Raw genomic sequence first — 27,178 nt, forward strand, 5'->3', positions numbered from 1 at the left:
AGCCTAGAGCGCCGGCAGGGGACCCCAGAAGAGGGGGATCAGGGCCACTCTGTGCAATACTGTTGCACTCACCAGGTAAGTATAAACCTGTTTCTTATTTTAATTAAAAAAAAAAAGAAAAAGAAAAAGCCTTTACAACTCATTTCAAGAGAATTCTTGTCCCAGTTACATAAAGTCAAGAATAACCAACCAATACCACCTTGGCCTGTAGAGCGGACCCAGCTTCTAAAGGTTCAGAATTAAATGTTTGGCACAACTTGAAAAATATTTATTGGTATATTTTCCACCAGTATGGCGATCCTGCCAGTCCTCCCTATTGTCCATGGCTATGGGACTTAGACAGTCTCCTGGGTTATATTACTCTTGCTCCGAGGAATAACGTCTTTGTGTTTCGTGGGGCACAATGGCGCCACTGGTGTCTCTACGGGCAGGCCTTGTTGCTGATAGCCATAGTTGACTTTGCCGCAAGGAAAGTGGCGAAACCTGAACAGAGGCACTTCCTGAACGTTTGAAGTCAGTGTGGATGGCTGTAGTAATACGGAGGAGCCTGGGAGTCTACTGGCCGTTACCCTGGGGGCAGCAGGGCAGCCCCCCTCAACAACTGTGTTCTTGTTCTCAGGGACTGGTTTCTCGGTAGGAGAAATGGTTTTGTCCACCGCTTTCCCAGTAAACCACGAGCCGTACGTTGGATTCCAAAGATTTTTGAATTTGTTTCTGTTGTGAAGCTCATTTGACGGGTTAGCTTGAGCGAAGACCAAGCTGCCATGTCCTCCTTCCGAGACCGGCCTAGGTTCTGCCCGCCCTCTCGGTTCAGCGTGAACCTTGTTTTGGACTTTTCTAGCGGGTGGAATGGGAGGTGGGGAACGATGCTTGCATTTGTCTTCTTTCCCTGATTTTTCAGGGGTGGCCAGGAGTGGCGGGATCACATCGGGGTCTTCTGGTCTAGTTGGAACCTTTTCTTCTTCCTCCACCAAAGGTCCGTATTCCACAGGAAGGGGCGTGTTTATAACATCAGGGTCCTGCAGAAAAGAAAACAAATAATAGCGGTGAACAAATTCAACATTCGATCGTTTTAAGTACAGAGAGGTTTTTAAAATTGCGCTTGAACCCTACTTCTTTGACTGTCTGTTGTTGCGCGAATGTTTTCCAAGCCTCAACGCGATATCCCTGTACAATGACTCAATCTGATTCTGGCTACATGTCCTTGTGGACCTTCTCTTTCCCTGAGAGGCGGGGGGGGGGGGGGGGGATATGGGGGTCCACGTGACAGAGTTTTGTTCTGCTTCACCTAGTTTAGACTCCCCCCCCCCCTCACCTCTTTTCCTTTCTTCTCTGGCATCCTCCCGTGGAGCTGTCAGAGGGGCATTCAACCCAGTGTAATCAAGGGTCCTCCCTTCACCCCCTTCCCCCTATTCCTACCCTCCCCCAATTAACCCCCCCCCCCTTTTTTTGACATTTTTTATATATCCTTCTGTCTTCTTCTTTCTATGCTTAGTTATTCCTATTTGCATGAACTCGCAGTGAAGGTAGGTAGGCTTATTACACTCTGACCCCTGTGGTAGTTGGTACCACGTCGTGGAGATCCTATCAGGTGCTCCATCTCTTTTTTTTTTAAGGAATGAGGCTCCAGATATACAAAATCTCATGCAGCTGATCTGTCGTAACCAGTTACTGTTTGTCCCCCTACGACTGGTAGTGCCAGTCAGGCATGTACTGGCCATAGGGACTATAGGGAGTTTCCCGTTGGGCCGATGGCTCAGTGGGCCGCTTTCAGTGACAGCCAGAGGCATCGCTGGGGGCAGGGCTGGACTTACCATTGGGCTTGACTGGGCTCAAGCCCATGGGCCCCACTCAATAGGGGGCCCCGCAGGCCCCACCGAGATACATAGCCGAGTGTACTCGGCTCGGCTCTGCTCACAGTCATGCCCAGTCCCGCCCAATGATCGACATAACACAGGGACTGGGCGTGACTATGAGCCGAGCCGTGTACACTCGGCTACTCTCGACTCTGCTCGGGACTGCGAGAGGACCCTAAGCCACCGAGAGGACCCCAGAGCCGCCGAGAGGACCCGAGAGCCACCGAGAGGACCCGAGAGCCTCCGAGAGGACCCAAGAGCCGCCGAGAGGACCCGAGAGCCGCAGGACTCTGTATCTCAGCGGCGCCATTTTTAAACTTCAAAACTGCAATGACAAGGCTGAAAATGACAAGGCTGCAATGACACTGGACAAGGCTGCAGATGGACACTGATAAGGCTGTATTGATGGGAATTTAAATTTAAAAGTTTTTCTCCTTAAACTTCCCTCCTAAACTTGGGGTGCGTGTTATACTCCAGCGCGTGTTATACACCAATAAATACAATAATGTATAGAAGGTAGGACCCGAAAATGACTCAAGTCCAGGGGCCCCCACCACCCTAAGTCCTGCCCTGGCTGGGGGGGGGGACTTTGGGGCTATAGCCCCGAATCTGGGGCCCATAGCCCAGAGTCAGTCCAGGAGTCCCCAACCACAGGGTCCCGGCCCACTACCTGCCCTCTTTCTGGTGACCCAGATGTAAGGAGGGGCTCTCTGGGGAACCTGATGTAAGGGGAGCTCTTTAGGGGCTTTTTTGCCCAATTGCGTACAGTTTATATACTGTTTTTTGTGTGTTTGCCAAATTAAAGTGGGCCTGTCTAGATGAAGTCCAGGGCCAAATTTTTGTCCCAGTCCAGCCCTGGTGCCGGTTCACACCGGGGCAAAACGACTTGCAGCACGACTCACAGAGGCAATTCTGCACACGACTTCAGCAGCGGCTTGCAAAATGATTTCTGTATAGAACTCAATGCAAGTCGCCCCAAAAATGGTACAGGAACCTTTTTCTAAATCGGAGCGACTTGAGTCGCTCCTATTGGAACGGTTCCATAGTACAGAACGGAGCGCGACTTGTCAGGCGGCTAAGTCGCCTGACAAGTCGCCCCTGTGTGAACCGGGACGTAGGGTTCATTATCGACCTTGTGACTTGTTTATTTACTAAAGCTGGAGAGTTGCAGGCTCACTTCTGCACAGACACCAATCAGCTTTCAGGTTTTATTGCCAAAGCTTAAAGTGATTGTAAAGTCAGGTCCCACTTTGCTGCTCCTGGCCCCTCCCTCCTATCGAGTACCCCCCCCACCAGTCAGCAACTTCCTATGGGGGCACTGGAGCCGAGTCACAGCTCAGTGTGTCCATTCAGACATGGAGCCCCGCCCCTCTCTCCCCTGATTGGCTGCCTTTGATTGACAGCCGTGTGAGCCAATGGTGCGGCTGCTGTGTCTCAGCCAATCAGAAGGCGTGTCCCAGATGGCTTAGACATTCATGGACATCGCTGGAGAGAGAGGGGGCTCAGGTAAGTAATTGGGGGGAGGGGTGCTGGGGAGGCTGCTACACACAAAATGTTTTGTATCTTCTGCCTTTACAACTCCATTAATTGAACAAGCTGAGGTTAGAAGCTGATTGGTTTCTGTGCAGAAGTGAGCCTGATATTGTACTCTCCAGATTTAGTAAATAAACCTCTTTTTGTCTACATAAGGATTCCTGAGGACTTTCTGCACATGTTGTACACTGGAAATGTTCTCGTTCTTTGATAAAACATTTTTGGAAGAAAAATAAAAAAACGTGCTTCATGTGATTGGCCCATATCAACCATAATTAAAAAAAAAAAAGACTTCTACAATTCCCAGCTTAAGTTACCAACCTAATCAACCAAAGTGGGTGCGCTGTCCCTTTAACAATATAAAGGGACAGCGCACCCACTTTGGTTGATTAGGTTGGTAACTTAAGCTGGGAATTGTAGAAGTCTTTTTTTAAATATATATAACTACTCAATACTTCATCCAATCAAAAATGAAATGACAAATAAATGAAACAATTCATATATACTGTACACATTTCATAAAAAAATCACGTGCAAATGAAGACAAATTATTATAAAGCCCAATCCAAATAAAAGTTCATATAAAGTCATTACATTCCCAGTGATACATTGATCGTGTGCAATTCTTCAATTCTACAGCTTGTGCTCCAATTCACTCGCCCAGTGTGACTCCACCACCAACACTCACTTCTTACCAGTGCCATCTTAATTACTTTGCCCCTGTGTCCCCATCACAGTGCCTATATACTTTACATCAGGATGTCCCCATTACAGTGTCCCCGTACATTAGGTTCCCCATCACAGTGCCCCCATACATATGATGTCCCTATCACAGTGCCCCCATACATATGATGTCCCTATCACAGTGTCCCCATACATATGATGTTCCTATCACAGTGTCCCCATACATCAGGTTCCCCCATCACAGTGTCCCCATACATCAGGTTCCCCCATCACAGTGCCCCCATACATATGATGTCCCTATCACAGTGTCCCCATACATATGATGTCCCTATCACAGTGTCCCCATACATATGATGTCCCCATCACAGTGTCCCCATACAAATGATGCCCCTATCACAGTGTCCCCATACATATGATGTCCCTATCACAGTGTCCCCATACATATGATGTCCCTATCACAGTGTCCCCATACATCAGGTTCCCCCATCACAGTGTCCCCATACATCAGGTTCCCCCATCACAGTGCCCCCATACATATGATGTCCCTATCACAGTGTCCCCATACATCAGGTTCCCCCATCACAGTGCCCCCATACATCAGGTTCCCCCATCACAGTGTCCCCATACATCAGGTTCCCCCATCACAGTGCCCCCATACATCAGGTTCCCCCATCACAGTGTCCCCATACATATGGTATCCCTATCTCAGTGTCCCCATACATCAGGTTCCCCCATTACAGTGTCCCTTAACATTAGGTTTCCCCCATCACAGTGTCCCTTTTTTACCAGATTCCTCTATCACAGTTCCTATATATATCAAATGTTCCCTTACACCAGGTGTCCCCATACATATGGTCTCCCTATCACAGTGTCTCCATACATCAGGTTCCCCCATCACAGTGTCCCTAAACATCAGGTTCCTCTATCACAGTGTCCCTTTACACTAGGTTCAGGGGCGGACTGACCATTCGGGCACTCCAGCACTGCCCGAGGGCCCCATGCCACTAAGGGGCCCCATCAGGTTTGCCAGCCTCAATAAAACCAGGGACAGTATGTAAAAATCTGTGTATTTTTAAAAATCCCAGGATTACAGCTGCCCCGCCTCTCCAGTACCTTTGTGTGAATGTGTATACTGTGTGTGTATATTGTGTGTCTGTGTGTGTATACTGTATGTGTGTGTATACTGTTTGGCCACATAATCTCCTATTGCCTGGGGGCCTCATAACCTCCTATTGCCCAGGGGCCCGATAATCTTCTCCTATGTGTTCCCTTACATCAGGTGTCCCCACCACAGTGTCCCCATACATATGATGTCCCTATCACATTGTCCCTAAACATCAGGTTCCCCCATCACAGTGTTCCCATACATATGGTTTCCCTATCAGTGTCCCCATACATCAGGTTCCCCATCACAGTGTCCCTAAACATTAGGTTCCCCACATCAGTGTCCCCATACATATGGTGTCCCTATCACAGTATCCCCATTCATCAGGTTCCCCATTCCAGTGTCCCAAAAACATTTGGTTTCCCCATCAGTGTGTCCCTAAACATCAGGTTCCTCATCACAGTGCCCATTAACATCAGGTGTCCCCATCACAGTGTTTCCATACATCAAGTGTCCCCATATATCAGGTTCCCCCATCAGTGTGCCCCTAAACATCAGGTTCCCCCATCAGTGTGTCCCTAAACATCAGGTTCCCCCATCAGTGTGTCCCTAAATATCAGGTTCCCCCATCAGTGTGCCCCTAAACATCAGGTTCCCCCATCAGAGTGTCCCTAAACATCAGGTTTCCCCATCAGTGTGTCCCTTAACATCAGGTTCCCCAATCAGTGTCTCCCTAAACATCAGGTTCCCCCATCAGTGTGTCCCTAAACATCAGGTTCCTCAATCAGTGTGTCCCTAAACATCAGGTTCCCCCATCAGTGTGTCCCTAAACATCAGGTTCCCCCATCAGTGTGTCCCTTAACATCAGGTTCCCCAATCAGTGTCTCCCTAAACATCAGGTTCCCCCATCAGTGTGTCCCTAAACATCAGGTTCCCCCATCAGTGTGTCCCTAAACATCAGGTTCCTCAATCAGTGTGTCCCTAAACATCAGGTTCCCCCATCAGTGTCTCCCTAAACATCAAGTTTCCCCATCAGTGTCTCCCTAAACATAAGGTTCCCCCATCAGTGTGTCCCTAAACATCAGGTTCCCCCATCAGTGTGTCCCTAAACATCAGGTTTCCCCATCAGTGTGTCCCTAAACATCAGGTTCCCCAATCAGTGTGTCCCTAAACATCAGGTTCCCCAATCAGTGTGTCCCTAAACATCAGGTTTCCCCATCAGTGTGTCCCTAAACATCAGGTTCCCCCATCAGTGTGTCCCTAAACATCAGGTTCCCCCATCAGTGTGTCCCTAAACATCAGGTTCCCCCATCAGTGTGTCCCTAAACATCAGGTTCCCCCATCAGTGTCTCCCTAAACATCAGGTTCCCCCATCAGTGTGTCCCTAAACATCAGGTTCCCCCATCAGTGTGTCCCTAAACATCAGGTTCCCCAATCAGTGTGTCCCTAAACATCAGGTTCCCCAATCAGTGTCTCCCTAAACATCAGGTTCCTCATCACAGTGCCCATATACATCAGGTTCCCCCATCACAGTGTTTCCATACATCAAGTGTCCCCATACATCAGGTTCCCCCATCACAGAGCCCATATACATCAGGTTCCCCCATAACAATGTCCCCATACATCAGGTTCCCTCATCACAGTGTCCCTATATATCACGTTCCCCCATACATCAGGTTCACCCCATCACAATGCCCCCTTACATCAGAGTTGTGGCCCCCCTTCTCCGTTGTGTTCCCACCTGCAATTAAGCTAACTTCTCCTTCCTCTCTCACGCTGAGGCTAAGGTCAGTTCTCAATCTCAGCGCCAGCTCTCTTCCACCCCCTGCAGGAAGCAGAAGAAAGCTGGATCCTCTCTCCAGCAGAAGCCAACCACTGCTCCTTCTGGCAGGAGTGACATTGCAGTTACTCCTATCAAAGAGGAGCGGCCGAATTCCCAGTGCACCTCTCCAAACACATCGCCCTGGTCAGGGGCCCCCCATGCACCTGGGGCCCCTGGGCGGTGCCCAGTTGTGCCCATTCATTATGACGGCCCTGCAAGTCCTTACTGGAATTAATAACCTCCAGATCATAATGGGTTACACACAGCATGAGAAAAACACTCCTCAATCCTAGGAGCAATCTTTTGGCTCCACATCCCCAGTAGCTTGTCTCTCCTCTTGGTGGCGCTCACACTGGCTTTACACTTCGGCAGACAACAATCAAGGGGTACGTATCACACTCCAAAAAATAGGATTTTTTTCATCATATTTACCTGTAAAATCATTTTCTTTGAGTACATCATGGGACACAGAGTCAGGCTAATATTTATTACCTGCTGGGTTATACTTCATCTCCAGATGAATGGACACTGGTAGACCAAAGGTCTTTAGACAGGAAGCGATCCCCTATATAACCCCTCCCACACAGGAAGCACTTCAGTTTTGTAGCAGGCACTGAATCCTCAAAAAAGAGGGGCGGGATCTCTGTGTCCCATGATGTACTCAAAGAAAATAATTTTACAGGTAAATATGACGAAAAAATCCTATTTTCTTTTTCATACATCATGGGACCCAGAGTCAGGCTAATATTCATTACCTGCTGGGACGTCCCAGAGCAATAGCCTTGAGGGGAGGGAGATGCCCTGCCAAATAATAGCCATCAGACCTTATATGGCAGCCCGCAGTATACTGCGGCCGAAAGCCGAATCCTCGGTGTCAAGGTTATGCAATAGAGTTGGTCTGCTTACCTGTCTCCATGTGTTCATTTCTAGAGACCAGCCGACCCTCACCTGACTGCTTTAATAATCCATCCTCTGGCATGGCTCCACCCTAGTTCCTATCAGAGAGCTCTATATTAACCTGTGCACTGCAGGCCAACCCTGCTGATCAACCTTTGTGTGTTAGCTTCCTGTTACCTGCCGTGTGCTCTGCTGTTATTCCGTTACTGACTTTGGCGTGTCCTTGGCCATCCCTGTTTGCCTGTGATCCTGACCTTTTGGTGTGTCCCCGATTATTCCTGTCTGCTTGTGGCCCCGACCTTGGCTTTGTCCCTCACCATCCCTATCTTCCTGTTGCCTACTGTGGGTGCGAGCTGGGGGACCCTGGGGGTCACGACCTGGAGTCAGTTGCAGCCAAGTCCATCCTCACCACTCCAGGCTCTGGTGAACACCTGCTGGCTCTTAGACTCCGCTCCCCAGGGAATCTTACGTTCTAACCCCGGTGGGATCCATCTTGGTGTTCTGGCGGCCCTGCCTTCCTATCACCTTGACCTCTGTCAGCAGCAGTCTGCTGTAGGGTCCACAACCTTGCGGTGCACTCCTAATCCCTACGGTGTGCATCTGTCACCTGGTCTCGGGGTGACCTGACACTCGGCTGCTCGAACATCCACTTGATAAAATTTTGTGAACGTATGCACCAAAGACCCAGTAGCAGCTTTAAAAATCTGAGCCACAGTTACCTGATGGCGAAAAGCCCAGGAGGTTCCTACACCCCTGGTAGAATGAGCCCTCACCCTACAGGAGCTTTATGTTTCCGACCCTAGGCCTGAATGATCAATTGACGGACCCAATTGGCAATGGAAACCTTGGAAGTTGCCTGCCCCTTCTTGGGTCCTTTTGGTAAAAAAAAAAAAAAAAGAGTCTGATCCTCGGATCTCCACAGATCTAGACAAATAAACCTTGACTGACAACGTCCAATGAGTGCAGTCGTCTATCTTCCACCGAGCAAGGCTGAGAGAAAAAAGAAGGCAAAATAATAGGATTTTTTGCAAAACTTTGCGGCCAAAACAGACATCAGCCGATGCACTGACGTCTACCTTGTAGAATTTTGTAAAAGTGTGAAGAGACGACCAGGTCGCCACTTTACACACTTAAGCGACAGACGCTTGATGTCGGAAGGCCCAAGACGTTCCGATAGCCCTTGTGGAGTGGGCCGTGACCGGAAAGGGGGGCACCCGCCCCTTCAAGGCGTAGGCCTGTACTACAATCTGTCTGATCCACCTGGAAATGGTGGCCGACGAGACCGCCATACCTTTCTTCAGACCAGCCACCGAAACAAACAAGGAGTCTGACTTCCGGAAGGGAGCCGTAGCAGACAAATACACCATCAGAGCCCGAACCACGTCCAGGGAATGGAGGGCCACCTCCTTAGGATGTGTCGGCTTAGGACACAGAGATGGTAACACAATGTCTTCATTGATGTGAAACTCCAAAACCACCTTTGGCAGAAAAGAAAAGAAGGTTGCGGACGTAAAACCGCCTTATCCCTGTGGATAACCAGGTAGGGCGACTTGCAGGACAAGGCTGCCAGTTCCAAAACCCTCCTGGCCGATGTAATGGCCACCAGAAAGACCACTTTCTGGGAAAGAGTCAACAGAGGGATCTGTCTTATATTTTCAAATGGCGGTTTTTGCAGCGCCGATAACACCAGATTCAGATCCCACGGGGGTAACGGTGGACGCACCGGAGGAACTACATGTCGCACCCCTTGGACAAAAGTGCTCACTAGAGAGTGAGATGGCAGGGGTCACTGAAAAAAGAAAGCCAAAGCTGAAATTTGTCCTTTGATGGTGCTCAAAGCCAACTTCTGGTCTACTCCTTGCTGAAGAAACAGCAGGGCCCTGGATATAGAAAAAGAGCGCGGATGCCATACTTTCTCCTCCCACATGGAGATGTAGGCCTTCCAGGTACGATGATATATCTTCCGGGAAGAAGATTTCCATGCCCTCAGCATAGTTGGGATCACAGAGTCTGTTAAAACCAGCGATGGTAAAGCAGGATGAAGAATCGGACCTTGAGACACAAGGTCTTTTCGTAACGGCAGTCGCCAAGGAGCGTCTGCCACCAGGCGCACTAGGTCTGCGTACCAGGCCCCGCTGAGGCCAGTCTGGAGCAATCAGTATTACTGGGATCCCCTCGGCCTCCAGACATGGCAACAGTTTCAGTGGAGGAAAGGCAGAGATCAGCTGGTACTGATCCCATGGAGCTACCAGCGCACCTGACGCATCTGCCCATGGCTCTCTTGCGCTGGACATGAATCTCGGCACCTTCCAATTGAGACGGGAGGCCAGAAGATCCACGTCTGGTGTGCCCCACCGCAGGCACAGTAGCCTGAACACCTCCGGATGCAACACCCATTCTCCTGGGTCCAGCATCTGGCGACTTAGATAGTTTGCGGTGCAACAGTTTTGCCCACTCAGTTAATGTCTGTGACACAAGTGCGGATGCCAGTACTGGTCGCATGGTTGACCCCACAACCGTAAACAAGGAACGAGCCACTGCCTTGGCCTTCCTGTCCGTGAGGGGTCCTTGAATGCAGGAGTCCCCTCAACCGGGATCGTGGTTACTTTGTTTAACCTAGATACTGGGGGGTCCACGACCGGAGGAGCCGACCATTTTTTGAGAAGGCTGTCCTCAAAGGGGTAACGCACCGCCATGTATTTGGGGACCGAAAAGGTCACTTGCGGTCGACCCCATTCCTTGTAAATTAACTTATCAAAATAAGTCAGATACGGGAACACCTTAGGTGAACGGGCGGGCTTATGGGACCCAAAAGGGACCGCTACATCAGAAGAGGGATCCGCTGGCTCCTGATTCTTCAGGGTATTACGCACAGCTGTGATAAGTGCTCCAACAAGCGCTTTGTCGTGCACGGAACCGGACGGGGACTCATCCTCACTGTCCGATCGGTCCTGGTCAGCGTCATCTGAAATGACAGAGCAGGGGTCACCAGTCTCCGCAGGGCCCGAGTCTGCGTCAGAGCTCTCCCCAGAGAATGGCGGGGGGGGCAGGGGCCGCTTTTTAGCACCTTTGCGACTACGCACCGCCTCCATCTTGGCAACGAACGAATTGACAAAGCATCCAGAGGCACTGCACAATCTGCAGGTGAGCCGGTTGCAATTGCCTGGATTTCAGAAACACCAGTTTCTGAAGCCATGCTGACCCTACCCTGTCTGCCACCTGATGGGGACTTAGGACAGTGATGGTCCCACCCTCCTAACTTCTGCTGGCTGAGGGGCTCTTTCCCACAGGACTCATGACTGGTTCTGCGCTGTCCAGCTAGTAGTGCCTGTGTCCCTTGTCAGCTCCCAGGTGCATAGGAGATCACACTGTGTCATCCAGAGCTACTGCTTATGGCGCTGAAACCAATCCACAACGTGTTCAGGCTCCAAGAAAATCTCAGCCGAGCATCCAGTATAAAGGACATAAAACACAGGGAAAATGGCCGCTGGGCATCCAGTATAAAGGACAAAAACACAGGGAAAATGGCAGCCAAGCTACAGGAGAGCATGCTGCTCCTTGCCCTCACCTAAGATGGCTGCTGAACACTGTATACCATGAGGGACAGTGACAGAGAAAATGGCGGTGAACAGCGCTGCAGCGATCGACAGGTACAGTCACCAGACACCCCCCTGGGAGAGAAACACACACATCAGGGCACAGCCAGCCAGCTCAGTCCCCCCCAGATGAGAGCCCCCCCGGAGAGCCCAAGCATATGACACATACATCGCTCAGCACCCTCATGCAGCATCCCCCACAGGGAGGGAAGATAGGGACAGGGAGAGAAGAGAGGGTGGTGAGGGACCCCCAAATCGACCTCCCAGGGAATGCCCAGCTGCTCAGCCCCACCGAGGCAGGGAGAGCTGTACTTACCAGTCCTGCAAAGCTGGGAGACATTCCATCACAGACCCACTCTCCGATCAGTACGGGGTGGCTGTTGGCCCTTCACACTGTGACGCAGACATCAGTAGCCTGGTCATATGTGTGCCCCGGAGCATTAACGCTCACCGACCACCTCTGGAGCTGAGGTATGTCGTGGCCGACCCAGCGCGTAGCTCTGGTCTGCACACGCTCGCTGGCCAGGCTGGGGAGACTACAAGGATATGGGTATCCAGCCTGTCACCCAGCCGGCTGTTGATAGCAGATCACAGGATCTTTAGTCTTGTGCAAAATGCAAAGCTTCTGCAGAAAAAAACAACAGGGTTCCTAGGTCCTTCTCCTTCGATAGGCAAAATAAAACTGAGCCTGCATGGCAGGCTGGGGGGTTGTTATTTAAGGAACCGCCTCTTGGGCTGAACTAAAAGTTCTGTGTTTTTTCATAACATGTTATGCCTAGTCTTCTCCTAAAGACAACGTTGGCGTAACAACCCAATGGCTAAGAGAGGAGCTGTGTAAGTCGGTGAATATAAGAGAAAATGTCCTGATTTAAATGAAAGGCCGACACCACTTTTGGCAAAAAGGATGGAACGGGTCATAACACGACCCTGTCGTGCTGAAGGATCAAGTATGATTCCCTGCACGAAAGGGCCGACAACTCTGGAACCCTTCTATCCCAGGTGATGGCCATCAAGAAGGCTAGCTTGTGTGACAGCAAGTCTAATGGAATTTCCTTGATAGGTTCAAATGGTCGTTTCTGTAACACAGACAGCACCAAGTTCAAGTCCCAAGGACACATACAGTATCTCACAAAAGTAAGTACATCCCTCATATTTTTGTAAATATTTTATTATATCTTTTCATGTGACAACACTGAAGAAATTACACTTGTCTACAATGTAAAGTAGTGCATAGGAGCAATGTAATAGGAGTGTACAGCTTGTATAACAGTGTACATTTGCTGTCCCCTCAAAATAACTCAACACACAGCCATTAATGTCTAAACTGCTGGCAACAAAAGTGAGTACACCCCTATGTGAAAATGTCCAAATTGGGTCCAATTAGCCATTTTCCCTCCCATAGGGAATAGGGCACTGCCTTGAAAGAGGATACCATCCTCCATAGAAGACTCATACAGAGCCGAATGGAGGGTTGACTGGTGCCCTTTATCTGATAGTTACATAAAGACACCAGTCCATCCAGTTCAACCTGAGTGAGTGTCTACAATTGTCCCTATCCCTGTACATCGCACACTCACATTGGTCCCTTCCCTCAAGGAGCTCACAATCCATGGTCCCCATTCATATACTAGGGCCAATTTGGGACAGAAGCCAATTAACCTACCTGCATGTCTTTGGAGTGTGGGAGGAAACCAGAGTACCCGGAGGAAACCCACGCAGGCACAGGGAGAACATGCAAACTCCAGGCTGGTAGTGTTGTAGGTTGGGATTCAAACCAGTGACCCTTTTTACTGCTAGGCGAGAGTGCTAACCACTACACCACTGTGCCGCCCTTCAGGGCACAGATCCTTACAGGTGGCAAGAATACTCTTGCTTGAACCGTATCTAGGATCAGACCTAAAGACTTGAGATTTTGATCTGGTTTCAAGGCTGATTTTGCGGTATTTATGATCCAGCCTAAGCTTTTCAAATACCACACTGTGCATATTATGCTCTGTTCTAAAGCCTGTAATGAGTGATTTCTGAGCAGGAGGTCATCCAGATACCCGAGCTCTAGGATCCCTTGGGCCCTTAAAAGACTCAATACTGGTGCTAAGACCTTGGTGAACACCCAGGGAGCTGTAGCAAGCCTGAAGGGTAGAGCCGCAAACTGAAAATGGCTCCTTGATGCACTAGATGATGTAGTGCCTGAAGCAATACGTTTCTTTTTGGAGGATCCGAGGGAACATTGTATCTTAAAAACCTCAGAGGGGGAACCCCCCGCAACTCCAGCTTGTAACCGAGAGATATAATTGAGGTGACACACCTGTCCTGAATTATTGTTCTCCAAATGTCCGCAAAATGCAGCAGCCTTCCACCCCATCCCTTCCCGTCCCCTCAAAAGGAGGTCTTGGTGCTGAATTTAGAACAATTTTGGACCCAGGGCTTGGCCCTAGCGCCCTGTTGGTGGTGGAACCACCTTGATGCTGAGACATTTGAGGAAGCAGTCCCTGAGGTTTTAAACAAGGGACGCCTGGTGCTTTTCTTTACAGAAAGTAGAGAACTCTTTCCTCCAGGAATCTTTTGGATATACTCGTCCAAATGATCACCAAATAAATCTTCCTCATGAAAAGGGAAACCTGGCAATAACTTTTTACAAGGAAGCTCGGCTGACCAGTTTTCAAGCCACAAGAGTCTGCCCATACGTACTGACGAGAGAGCCAAACGAGAAACCTGCTGTATTGAATCCTAAGGCGTCAATAGCAAAATGCAGCACTCGAGGAATATCTGTCTTATTTTCAGGCAGATCATCCTTCTGGTTAGGTTTATCAGGCCCAGGACCGTTTTTAAGGCAGGGCAAAAGGGGCAGCTGCCCTGGGCACCATCATTTTAGTGGGGCCCAAAGCAGCTGCCTCATACTTGCCAACTATCCCAGTTTAAATTCCCTTATTCCTTGAAGTTTTAGTCTCGTGCTGTGTCCTGATATCTCAGTGTAAACTTCTGCTGCTGCTGCCCAGCTTTGCCCTATTGCCATGTACAGATGAATTACCTGCAGACCCTGTGTTTACATGTAACTAACCTGCATTGATATGTAAAAAGTAGCTGCAATAATATGTAAATAGTCATGTACCTCGGCATTGATATGTAAATAGAGGCGGCATTCATATGTATATCGTGTCCCCCTGAGGTCACATCTACCATTACGTCTGCTGAATGCTGCCCACTGGGGTGGTAAAGGGGCATGCTTGAAAGTCCTGCCTACAACTGTGGTCATTAAGTCTAACATCAGCCTGTTTTACAAAGGCAGGCAGTGAGGAGATGATGTGCTGTAACCTTTAGCAACCAATCAGTGAGCAGTAATGCTGTGCAGTAACCAATTAGTGAGTGGTATAGATGTTCAGTAACCTCTAGCAATCAATCAGTGAGCAGTATTGATGTACAGTAATCTCTAGCAACCAATCAACAAGCAGAAGTCATGTGCTGTAACCTCTAGAAAATAACAGTGAGCCATAATGTGTGCTGTAACCTCTAGCAGCCAGCCAGTGAGCGGTAATGATACAATGTAACCTCTGGCAACCAATCGCAAACGCTGCCTGATCTAATTCAGTAAACTGAATTTGAGTCTAGCTGCTATTTATTGTATGTAAGCATGTGGAGAGCGAAATTGCGTGGAAGAGGGGGCCCAAGAAAATGTTTGCCCAGGGTCCAGTCAGTATTAAAGACGGCCCTGATCAGGCCGTCTGACCTGATCTTTTACGGACTGGCAGATTCCAATTGCTTAGATTGCCCGGAAGCCTCTGGTCCTTCAGGGGATACAACACTAGGGATACGACTAGGTTCATCAGGAACTACTGACAACATTGGTGTGTCCTTCCCTGTAGTGTTAGTCCTGCTCCTCTTTTTTTTAAAGACATTTACCAGCCACAAAAAGAGAGTATTTGGGTGTAGTATTAAAACACCTCAGAAGGGAGATCCTTTAATAGGGCTCACCAAGCCCCTATATAACAATCCTGCTAAGCACCTTTAGCCTGCCAAGCAACACTTGGTGACTCACGTGACCCGGGTAAGGAAAAAGTGTCTGTTCAGAGCCTGCTCTGTGTCCCACAGCTGCCTTCTGGAAGCACCGCATGCTTGGCCTACACAGCTTAAATAAGCTGGGTGTGCTCCGAATGTTGGGTGCGTGCCCACTTGCGTGGTCCTGGCGAATGGGCGTGGCTGTATTCGCATATGCCGCAAATCCTTGTGCACCCAGATAAAGGCTACTGCGCATGTGCGGTGAAGCCGTGTGCGACATGGCCGCCAAACAAACTGCTAAGTCCAGCGGCGCTTTTGCGAATTCACGTGGACACTGGCTGACATACAAACTGCTAAGTCCAGCGGCGCTTTTGCAAATGCACATGCGCCCTGGTCGCCAGACAACTGATAAGCACAACGGCACTCTTGCGAACGCTCGTACGCCCTGGTGAACCAAGGCTAAATGGCGCACCGTCGTGCGTCATCATACAGGTAAAATCAGCCAGACACAGGCAAAAAAAGGTACAATTTGCAAACACCCATAGCTAGCCCAAAACTCCCCCTTATGGTCACCTCACACAGGTGTCCAGGCTCTAGCTAGCTAGACTGATTGTTACAATCACTCCCACACACCCCACAATAATAAGTAAAGGGGTTCCACTCACCCGTCCAGGCGCAGGGCAGCTTAGAAACTAAGAGCCCAAACTTCACCCATCACGGCGGGTTCCTGTTACTTGAGGACCTTCAAGGACTGGACACCCTTTTCATGTTTAGCATCCACTCCCTTGGACCTGTACAGCACCCTGCAGGAATTCCTTAGAACTGTGGTGTCCAGGATTCCACTTTGCAGGGTCCAGCGCCTGGAGGCCGCATTACAGGCAAATCCTTGCAGGATCTTGAGTATTATTTGCCAGGCTCGGGTACCATTTATCTAAGCATATAAAGCCTGTGTCAAATGGATCAGATCGGTCAATCGCTTGATTCATTTAACAACCGTTTGTGGGACTAGAGACCTGGAGCTCAGAGAGCTCAAACAAACCACGCCATCCACCTTGCAGACACTGGTAAAAAACTGAAGTGCTTCCTGTGTGGGAGGGGTTATATAGGGGATCACTTCCTGTCAAAAGACCTTTGGTTTACCAGTGTCCATTCACCTGTAGATAGAATATAACCCAGCAGATAATGAATATTAGCCTGACTCTGTGTCCCATGATGTATGAAAAAGAAAATAAATGAAATTCTCCATTGCCCAGTATCGTTTAACATGTGTGTGATTTATTCTTACTAACAGTAACTCAGGCAGAATGTTAAAATTGGTCACCCGCACATAGCATTGCAGACCGAACATGCAGCATGTGCGTGATGACGTCACAAACCAACCCCCGCCCCATGCGTTTCGTGATAGGTCACATCTTCAGGGAACAGGTTACCAACCTATCTCATAGCTTTCTCATTCTTTCCCCCCACAATCCCCATTCACTAGAATTGCAAGTGTTCTACTTTATCATCTCACGGACTCAGACTGACTCCCCCCCCCCGTTCCCCGGAGCTGAATAAGGGGCGCATTAGACAGCTCTCCAGCCCCAGAACCCTTTATCGCTGTCTATTTTAACTACACGTCTGAGGCCAGTTTATTTATCAAACGTCTGAATGAGGAAACTGCAAGAAGTAACGCTCGAAATAATGAGGCGATGTCAGCGCGGAGCGCACAAAGACGAACTACGGGGCCGGACTTTGCATCAATCACAACTATTTATTAATAATTCCGATTTATTTTCCCTGGAAGCGTCCAGCTTCTGCAAATCATAATATTAGTGAATTTGACAAACTGTTTGCTGCACAGTAATCGCTCTCTCTCCTTTATGCGGGTATTTAATTTTCTGATAAGCGCACACAATTTTTAGGCAGCAGATATTTCTTTGTATTATTGACTGGCCTGGCGTTAAGACTTTTCCTGCAGGGAGTAGGAAAGCGAATGATAAAATGTAACCACTCAGTGACCGGGCCTGGAAGCAGCAAACTGAAGATTCTTCATTTTATTGCATTTTATTACTCTGACAATGGCGAGGCGAGTGCGCTGGGGTACTATGGATATTGTACTGTTCTGTGAAGTGAACCTATAAATTCATTAACTGAGGGGTTGGCTTTTTTTTTATTTTACAGAGACATATAAACAGAGCATACGCTTGCAATAAGGGTGCATGTTCGGGATTTGAGGAAACACATGGAGGCAAAGAAGGAAGCACTGGGAATACTGCATGAAATGAATATGCTCTTTCAGTTGTTTTTGGGTTTTCTTCCAGGAGCTCCTATTTCCTCCCACCGCCCAAAACTGGGGCCTAGTCTGTGCAGCTTGACTGATTTCAGCTTCTGTATACTGTGTCTATAAGGGGGACCCCCAAGCTACCTTGAAGATTGCTGCCAAGATCTTGGTGGTATTCTGCTCATTCAATGCACATGCACCCGTCCTTGTGGGACACTTTGGTAGACTCTTAAATGACCTCCATATCACATTCCTGCTATTAAGGTTACTGCTCTAGTAAGGTTCCAAAACGACCTCCATGTCATATACCTCCTAGCGATTGTTACTGTTCCAGTAGATTTTTAAATGACCTCCATGTCCCTTCCCAGCTTGCGATGCTTTAGCTTCAGTAGACTCCTAAATGACCTCATGTCACATTCCTCCCAATGATGCTACTGCTGCTATAGTTGATTTCTAAATGACCTCCATGTAACTTCCCTCCCTATGAAGTGACTACTCTAGTAGACTCCGAAATTATCTCCATGTCACATTCCTTCTAGTCATGTTACTGCTCTAGTAGACCCATAAATGACCACTATGTGATATTCCAACTACAGTAGTGAAGCAACTGTTCCAGTAGACTCCTAAATGACCTCCATGCCCCATCCCTCTTAAGCCCCATACACACTATCAGATTGTCTGCTGAGTTTTTCCTTCAGATTTACCAAAACCATGTAGTGCAAGGGCCTGCCTGATTGCATACACATTGAAACTCATAAGGTTTAACCTCATATTATATGGTTTTGGTAAATCTGAAGGAAAAACTCAGCAGACAATCTGATAGTGTGTACGGGGCTTTAGTGATGCTTTTACTCAAATTGAATCCTAAAAGACCTCCATGTCACTGCCCTTCCAGTGATGTTACTTCTCCAGTAGACTCCTAAATGACCTCCATGTTCCTTCCCGCTTAGTGATGCTTTTACTCAAAAGGAATCCAAAAAGACCTCCATGTCACTGCCCTCCCAGTGTTGTTATATCTTCTGTAGACTCCTAAATGACCTCCATGTTCCTTCCTTCTTAGTGATGCTTTTACTCAAATTGAATCCTAAAAGACCTCCATGTCACTGCCCTCCCAGTGATGTTACTTCTTCAGTAGACTCCTAAATGACCTCCATGTTCCTTCTCGCTTAGTGATGCTTTTACTTCAATTGAATCCTAAAAGACCTCCATGTCACTGCCCTCCCAGAGATGCTACATCTTCTGTAGACTCCTAAATGACCTCCATGTTCCTTCCTTCTTAGTGATGCTTTTACTCAAATTGAATCCTAAAAAACCTCCATGTCACTGCCCTCCCAGTGAGGTTGCATCTTCAGTAGACTCCTAAATGACCTCATGTCACATTCCTCCCAATGATGCTACTGCTATAGTTGATTTCTAAATGACCTCCATGTAACTTCCCTTTCTATGAAGTGACTACTCTAGTAGACTCCGAAATTATCTCCATGTCACATTCCTTCTAGTCATGTTACTGCTCTAGTAGACCCATAAATGACCACTATGTGATATTCCAACTACCGTAGTGAAGCAACTGTTCCAGTAGACTCCTAAATGACCTCCATGCCCCTTCCTTCTTAGTGATGCTTTTACTCAAATTGAACCCTAAAAAACCTCCATGTCACTGCCCTCCCAGTGATGTTACTTCTTCAGTAGACTCCTAAATGACCTCCATGTTCCTTCTCGCTTAGTGATGCTTTTACTCAAATTGAATCCTAAAAGACCTCCATGTCACATTTCTCCTAGTGATGTTATTTATCCAGTAGACTCTTAAATGACCTCCAGGTCACTTCCCTCCTAGTAATACTACAGCTAAAGTAGATTTCCAAAAGACCTTCATGTCACATTTCTTCTAGTAATGGTATTTGCTCGAGTTGACTCCTATAAGACCTCTATGCCACTGCCCTCCCAGTCATGTTACTTCTCCAGTAGACTCCTAAATTACCTCCATGTTCCCTCCTTCTTAGTGATGCTTTTACTCAAATTGAATTCTAAAAGACCTCCATGTCACTGCCCTCCCAGTGATGTTACATCTTCAGTAGACTCCCAAATGACCTCCATGTTCCTTCTCGCTTAGTGATGCTTTTACTCAAATTGAATCCTAAAAGATCTCCATGTCACTGCCCTCCCAGTGATGTTACTTCTTCAGTAGACTCCTAAATGACCTCCATGTTCCTTCTCGCTTAGTGATGCTTTTACTCAACTTGAATCCTAAAAGACCTCCATGTCACTGCCCTCCCAGTGATGTTACTTCTTCAGTAGACTCCTAAATGACCTCCATGTTCCTTCTCGCTTAGTGATGCTTTTACTCAAATTGAATCCTAAAAGACCTCCATGTCACTGCCCTCCCAGTGATGTTACTTCTTTAGTAGACTCCCAAATGACCTCCGTGTCACATTTCTCCTAGTGATGTTATTTATCCAGTACTCTCTTAAATGACCTCCAGGTCACTTCCCTCCTAGTAATGCTGCAGCTAAAGTAGATTTCCAAAAGACCTTCATGTCACATTTCTTCTAGTAATGGTATTGCTCGAGTTGACTCCTATAAGACCTCTATGCCACTGCCCTCCCAGTCATGTTACTTCTCCAGTAGACTCCCAAATTACATTCATGTTACATTCCTCCTTGTAAACTTAGATATATCTGAATCTCAGAATGAAATAGAAATGAATAGTAACTAATTTCATTAAAATTTATGTTGTTTATTTTATTTTTTTAACAAATTCCAAATTTTCAGAACCATTAGAATTTGGATTGGTCTAAAAATGATCCACCGATTCAAATTCTGTGTGAAGAATAGGCTGGTTGTTAAGCAGTGGGCCGGGAAGCCGCCCGCTTCCCCAACTGACACCTGAAATGTTAACAAAAAGTCGCACGAATTGGTATTCAGACCAAAACTACAGTAATTGAAGATGTCTACTCCTCAATGTCCTCTATGTAATTCTCCTACTGATGCAATTGCTCAAGTAGACTTTTAAAAGATCTCCATGTCACTTCTCTACTCTTAATGTATTGCTCTAGTAAATCACCTTAATGTAATGTTTCCCCTAGTAATGCTACTGCTCAGTAGAATCCAAAAAGACTTCCATGTCCCTGCCCTCCCAGTGATGTTCCTCCTAGTGATGCTATTGCTTGAGCAGACTCTTAAAAAGCCTCCATGTCACCGCTCCCCCAGTGATGTTACATATAGATTCCTAAATGACCTGATGCTACTACCATAGTAGACTAATAAATAACCTCCATGTCCCCTCCCTCCACGTGATGTTACTGCTCCAGTGGACTCATAAATCACTGCCATGTCCACTCCCTTCTGTAGATGCCACTGCCTCAGTAGACCAATACTGTAAATGACCTTCATATCCCCTCCCTTTTAGAGATGCTACTGCTCCAGTAGATTTCTAAGTTACCTCCATGTCCCTTCCCTCCTCGAGATGCTACTGCCCCAGAAGACTAATAAATGACCTCCATGTCCCCTCCCTCCTCGAGATGCTACTGCCCCAGAAGACTAATAAATGACCTCCATGTCCTCTCCCTCCTCAAGATGCTACTGCCCCAGAAGACTAATAAATGACCTCCATGTCCTCTCCCTCCTCAAGATGCTACTGCCCCAGAAGACTAATAAATGACCTCCATGTCCTCTCCCTCCTCGAGATGCTACTGCCCCAGAAGACTAATAAATCACCTCCATGTCCCCTCCCTCCTCAAGATGCTACTGCTCCAGAAGACTAATAAATGACCTCCATGTCCCCTCCCTCCTCGAGATGCTACTGCTCCAGAAGACTAATAAATCACCTCCATGCCCCCTTCCCTCCTCAAGATGCTACTGCTCCAGAAGACTAATAAATGACCTCCATGTCCCCTCCCTCCTCAAGATGCTACTGCCCCAGAAGACTAATAAATGACCTCCATGTCCTCTCCCTCCTCGAGATGCTACTGCTCCAGAAGACTAATAAATCACCTCCATGTCCCCTCCCTCCTCAAGATGCTACTGCTCCAGAAGACTAATAAATGACCTCCATGTCCCCTCCCTCCTCGAGATGCTACTGCTCCAGAAGACTAATAAATCACCTCCATGTCCCCTTCCCTCCTCGAGATGCTACTGCTCCAGAAGACTAATAAATGACCTCCATGTCCCCTCCCTCCTCGAGATGCTACTGCTCCAGAAGACTAATAAATGACCTCCATGTCCCCTTCCCTCCTCAAGATGCTACTGCTCCAGAAGACTAATAAATGACCTCCATGCCCCCTTCCCTCCTCAAGATGCTACTGCTCCAGAAGACTAATAAATCACCTCCATGTCCTCTCCCTCCTCAAGATGCTACTGCTCCAGAAGACTAATAAATGACCTCCATGTCCCCTCCCTCCTCGAGATGCTACTGCTCCAGAAGACTAATAAATCACCTCCATGCCCCCTTCCCTCCTCGAGATGCTACTGCTCCAGAAGACTAATAAATGACCTCCATGCCCCCTTCCCTCCTCAAGATGCTACTGCTCCAGAAGACTAATAAATGACCTCCATGCCCCCTTCCCTCCTCAAGATGCTACTGCTCCAGAAGACTAATAAATCACCTCCATGTCCTCTCCCTCCTCAAGATGCTACTGCTCCAGAAGACTAATAAATGACCTCCATGTCCCCTCCCTCCTCAAGATGCTACTGCTCCAGTAGATTTCTAAGTTACCTCCATGTCCCCTCCCTCCTCAAGATGCTACTGCTCCAGAAGACTAATAAATCACCTCCATGCCCCCTTCCCTCCTCAAGATGCTACTGCTCCAGAAGACTAATAAATCACCTCCATGTCCTCTCCCTCCTCAAGATGCTACTGCCCCAGAAGACTAATAAATGACCTCCATGCCCCTTCCCTCCTCAATATGCTACTGCTCCAGAAGACTAATAAATGACCTCCATGCCCCTTCCCTCCTCAATATGCTACTGCTCCAGAAGACTAATAAATCACCTCCATGCCCCTTCCCTCCTCAAGATGCTACTGCTCCAGTAGATTTCTAAGTTACCTCCATGTCCCCTCCCTCCTTGAGAAGCTACTGCCCCAGAAGACTAATAAATCACCTCCATGTCCCCTCCCTCCTCGAGATGCTACTGCTCCAGAAGACTAATAAATGACCTCCATGTCCCCTCCCTTCTTTAGATGCTACTGCTCCAGTAGACTCCTAAATTATCTCCATGTCCCCTCCCTTCTTCAGGATGCTACTGCTCATGTAGACTAATAAAAAATGACCTCCATGTCCCTTCCCTCCTCGAGATGCTACTGCTCCAGAAGACTAATAAATGACCTCCATGCCCCCTCCCTCCTCGAGATGCTACTGCTCCAGTAGACTAACAAATTACCTCCATGTCTCCCTCCTCCTCGAGATGCTACTGCTCCAGTAGACTCATAAATCACCTCCATGTCCCCTCCCTTCTGGAGATGCTACTGCCCCAGTAGACTAATACTGTAAATGACCTTCATATCTTCTCCCTTCTCGAGATGCTATTGCCCCAGAAGACTACTCGGAGACACTTGGAGACGCTCGGAAACACTCTGTTCGCGAGTGTCTCCGAGTGGTCTCCGCCCCCCCCCACCCCCCGCACTTCTGGCCACATGCGGTACTGAATACAAGCTGTGACACTGGAACGAATTATCTGAGTTTCTATTGATTCCTATGGGGAAACTCGCTTTGATATACAAGTGCTTCGGATTACAAGAATTCTTCTGGAACAGATTATGCTCGTAATCTAAGCTACTGCTGTATTTTCTATTCTATTTTAGTTTATTTTTTTCTATTCCGTTCTATTCTTTTCTACTCTATTCTATAAAGCAGCCTAAGTAGGAATCATCATCTTATTTCACTTTTGTACCTTCCTGTATTTCTTGCAATATGTTTCCATTTTGAATTCAAATTCATTTTCGATTCATTCTATTAGAAAATAACAAATATATATAAATAAAACTAATTCGGTAAGCAAATCATTCTAACATAACGAATATAACAAAACAAAATTAACTTATCAAAATGAAACCGAAAGGAAGCAAAAGACAAAAGAAATGTTTCTGTTGTGCACATCATTTGTGCCAAGGGGCACAGTTTGCCACCTTTGCTCTGGGCACTGGTTGCCCTTGTCCCAGCGCTGAGACTGAGGAAATGCTTCCTCCTACCTGCAGCAGACTGATGACATCATCTCAATCTAGGCTGGACCTTTTCATGTTTATGGTCCACTCCCTTGGACCTGTACAGCACCCTGCAGGAATGTCTTAGCGCTGTAGTGTCCAGGATTCCACTTCGCAGGGTTCAGCACCTGGAGGCCGCATTATAGGCAAAACCATGCAGGATCTTGAGTCTTCTTTGCCAGGCTCGGGTACCATTTATCTAAGCATATAAAGCCTGTGTCAAATGGATCCGATCCGGATCTTCAGACTGGAGTCTGAAGGGTGGCTTTTAATGATAAAAAGAGAAACCATTTTGAAAAATCAATACTGTTGCTGTATATTGTTACATATCAGGAATGAAGCTACTAAAAAGGTTCACTTTATCTTTCCAAGCATGAAGCAGCGGCACTTTCCACCCGCCTACAAACCAAGCAATCTCTGCTTCTTCCACTAATGGTCTGCAGACCAACCTGGGCCCCGGGGGTCCTCCGCAGATCACACTCCATATCCGACATGTACACTCACCGGCCACTTTATTAGGTCCCCCTCGCTAGTAGCGGGTTGAACCCCCTTTATATGGTTCCCCTTGCTAGTCCCGGGTTGGACACCCTTTATTAGGTTCCCCTTATAGTCCCGGGTTGGACCCCCTTTATTAGTTACACTTTGCCAATAGTGGGTTGGACCCCATTTATTGGGTCCATCTTGCTAGTACTGGGTTGGTCCCCCTTGCTAGACCCATGTTGGACCCCCTTTATTAGGTTTCCCTTGCTAGTCCCGGGTTGGACACCCCTTATTAGGTTCCCCTTGCTAGACCCGTGTTGGACCCGCTTTATTAGGTCCCCCTTGCTAGTACCGGGTTGGATCCCCTTTATTAGGTCCCCCTTGCTAGACCCGTGTTGGACCCCCTTTATTAGGTTCCCTTTGCTAGTCCCGGGTTGGACCCCCTTTATTATTTTCCCTTTGCTAGTCCCGGTTGGACCCCCTTTATTAGGTTCCCCTTGCTAGTACCGGGTTGGACCCCCTTTATTAGGTTCCCCTTGCTAATACCGGGTTGGACCCCCTTTATTAGGTTCCCCTTGCTAGTAGTAGGTTGGACCCCCTTTATTAGGTTCCCCTTGCTAGTACCGGGTTGGACCCCCTTTATTAGGTTCCCCTTGCTAGTAGTGGGTTGGACCCCCTTTATTAGGTTCCCCTTGCTAGTACCGGGTTGGACCCCCTTAATTAGGTTCCCCTTGCTAGTACCGGGTTGGACCCCCTTTATTAGGTTCCTCTTGCTAGTAGTGGGTTGGACCCCCTTTATTAGGTTCTCCTTGCTGGTAGTGGGTTGGACCCCCTTTATTAGGTTCCCCTTGCTAGTCCCGGGTTGGACCCCCTTTATTAGGTTCCCCTTGCTAGTAGTGGGCTTGACCCCCTTTGGCCTTCATTCTTGCTGGCATAGATACAACAAGGTGTTGGAAACGTTACTCAGAGATTTTGCTCCATAGTGACCTGATGACATCACACAGTTACTGCAGATTTGTCGGCTGTACATCCAATGATGCAGAATCTCCCGTTCCACCACATCCCAAAGGTGCTCTATTGGATGAGATGTGGTGAGTGTGGAGGCCATTGGAGGACAGGGACCTCATTGTCCAGTGGTGAGATGATTGGAGCTTTGTGACATGGAGCATTATCCTGCTGGGAGGAGCCATCAGAAGATGGGGACACTGTAGTCATAAAGGGATGGACATGGTCAGCAACAATACTCAGGTAGGGTGTGGTGATTAAACCATCAATTGGTACTAAGGGGTCCAAAGTGTGCCAAGAAAATATCCCCCCCCCCCCACCAACACCATTACACCCCCGCCACCAGCCTGAACCGGTGATACCCCATCCCCCACACCATTACACCCCCACCACCAGCCTGAACCGGTGATACCCCATCCCCCACACCATTACTCCCCCACCACCAGCCTGAACCGGTGATATCCCATCCCCCACACCATTACACCCCCACCACCAGCCTGAACCGGTGATACCCCATCCCCCACACCATTACACCCCCACCACCAGCCTGAACCGGTGATACCCCATCCCCCACACCATTACACCCCCACCACCAGCCTGAACCGGTGATACCCCACCCCCACACCATTACACCCCCACCACCAGCCTGAACCGGTGATACCCCATCCCCCACACCATTACACCCCCACCACCAGCCTGAACCGGTGATACCCCATCCCCCACACCATTACACCCCCACCACCAGCCTGAACTGGTGATACCCCATCCCCCACACCATTACACCCCCACCACCAGCCTGAACCGGTGATACCCCATCCCCCACACCATTACACCCCCACCACCAGCCTGAACCGGTGATACCCCATCCCCCCACACCATTACTCCCCCACCACCAGCCTGAACCAGTGATATCCCATCCCCCGCACCATTACACCCCCACCACCAGCCTGAACCAGTGATACCCCATCCCCCACACCATTACACCCCCACCACCAGCCTGAACCAGTGATACCCCATCCCCCACACCATTACACCCCCCCACCACCAGCCTGAACCGGTGATACCCCATCCCCCCACACCATTACACCCCCACCACCAGCCTGAACCGGTGATACCCCATCCCCCCACACCATTACACCCCCACCACCAGCCTGAACCAGTGATACCCCATCCCCCGCACCATTACACCCCCACCACCAGCCTGAACCGGTGATACCCCATCCCCCACACCATTACACCCCCACCACCAGCCTGAACCAGTGATACCCCATCCCCCACACCATTACACCCCCCCACCACCAGCCTGAACCGGTGATACCCCATCCCCCCACACCATTACACCCCCACCACCAGCCTGAACCGGTGATACCCCATCCCCCCACACCATTACACCCCCACCACCAGCCTGAACCAGTGATACCCCATCCCCCGCACCATTACACCCCCACCACCAGCCTGAACCGGTGATACAAGGCAGGATGGATCCATGTGCCAAATTCTGACCCCACCATCTGAATGTTGCAGATGAAATCCAGACTCATCAGACCAGGCAACGTTTTTCCAATCTTCTATTGTCCAATGTTGGTGATCCTGTGCCAATTGTAGCCTCAGTTTCCTGTTCTTAGCTGACAGGAGTGGTACCCGATGTGGTCTTCTGCTGCTGTAGCCCATCTGCTTCAAGGTTGGATGTGTTGTGTGTTCAGAGATGGTATTCTGCATACCTTGGATGTAACGAGAGGTTATTGGAG

At 48.5% G+C, this 27,178-nt stretch overlaps 1 protein-coding gene across 1 annotated transcript in view; it reads right to left on the reverse strand.

Annotated features, from left to right (window-relative positions):
• Positions 1 to 246: 246 nt before the first annotated feature.
• Positions 247 to 27,178, reverse strand: part of LOC143986961 (ALK tyrosine kinase receptor-like) — a 317,275-nt gene continuing 290,343 nt past the window's right edge. The window contains exon 24 of the mRNA XM_077485377.1: positions 247 to 1,019. Coding sequence (XP_077341503.1) covers positions 336 to 1,019 — 684 coding nt within the window. The 3' untranslated portion in view covers positions 247 to 335. The remainder of the gene's footprint in view (positions 1,020 to 27,178) is intronic.

This window comes from Lithobates pipiens, unplaced genomic scaffold (genome assembly GCF_037356315.1).
Source record: "Lithobates pipiens isolate NorthernLeopardFrog02 unplaced genomic scaffold, aLitPip1_a1.2 Scaffold_18, whole genome shotgun sequence".
In the NCBI taxonomy this organism is placed as follows: Eukaryota; Metazoa; Chordata; class Amphibia; order Anura; family Ranidae; genus Lithobates; species Lithobates pipiens.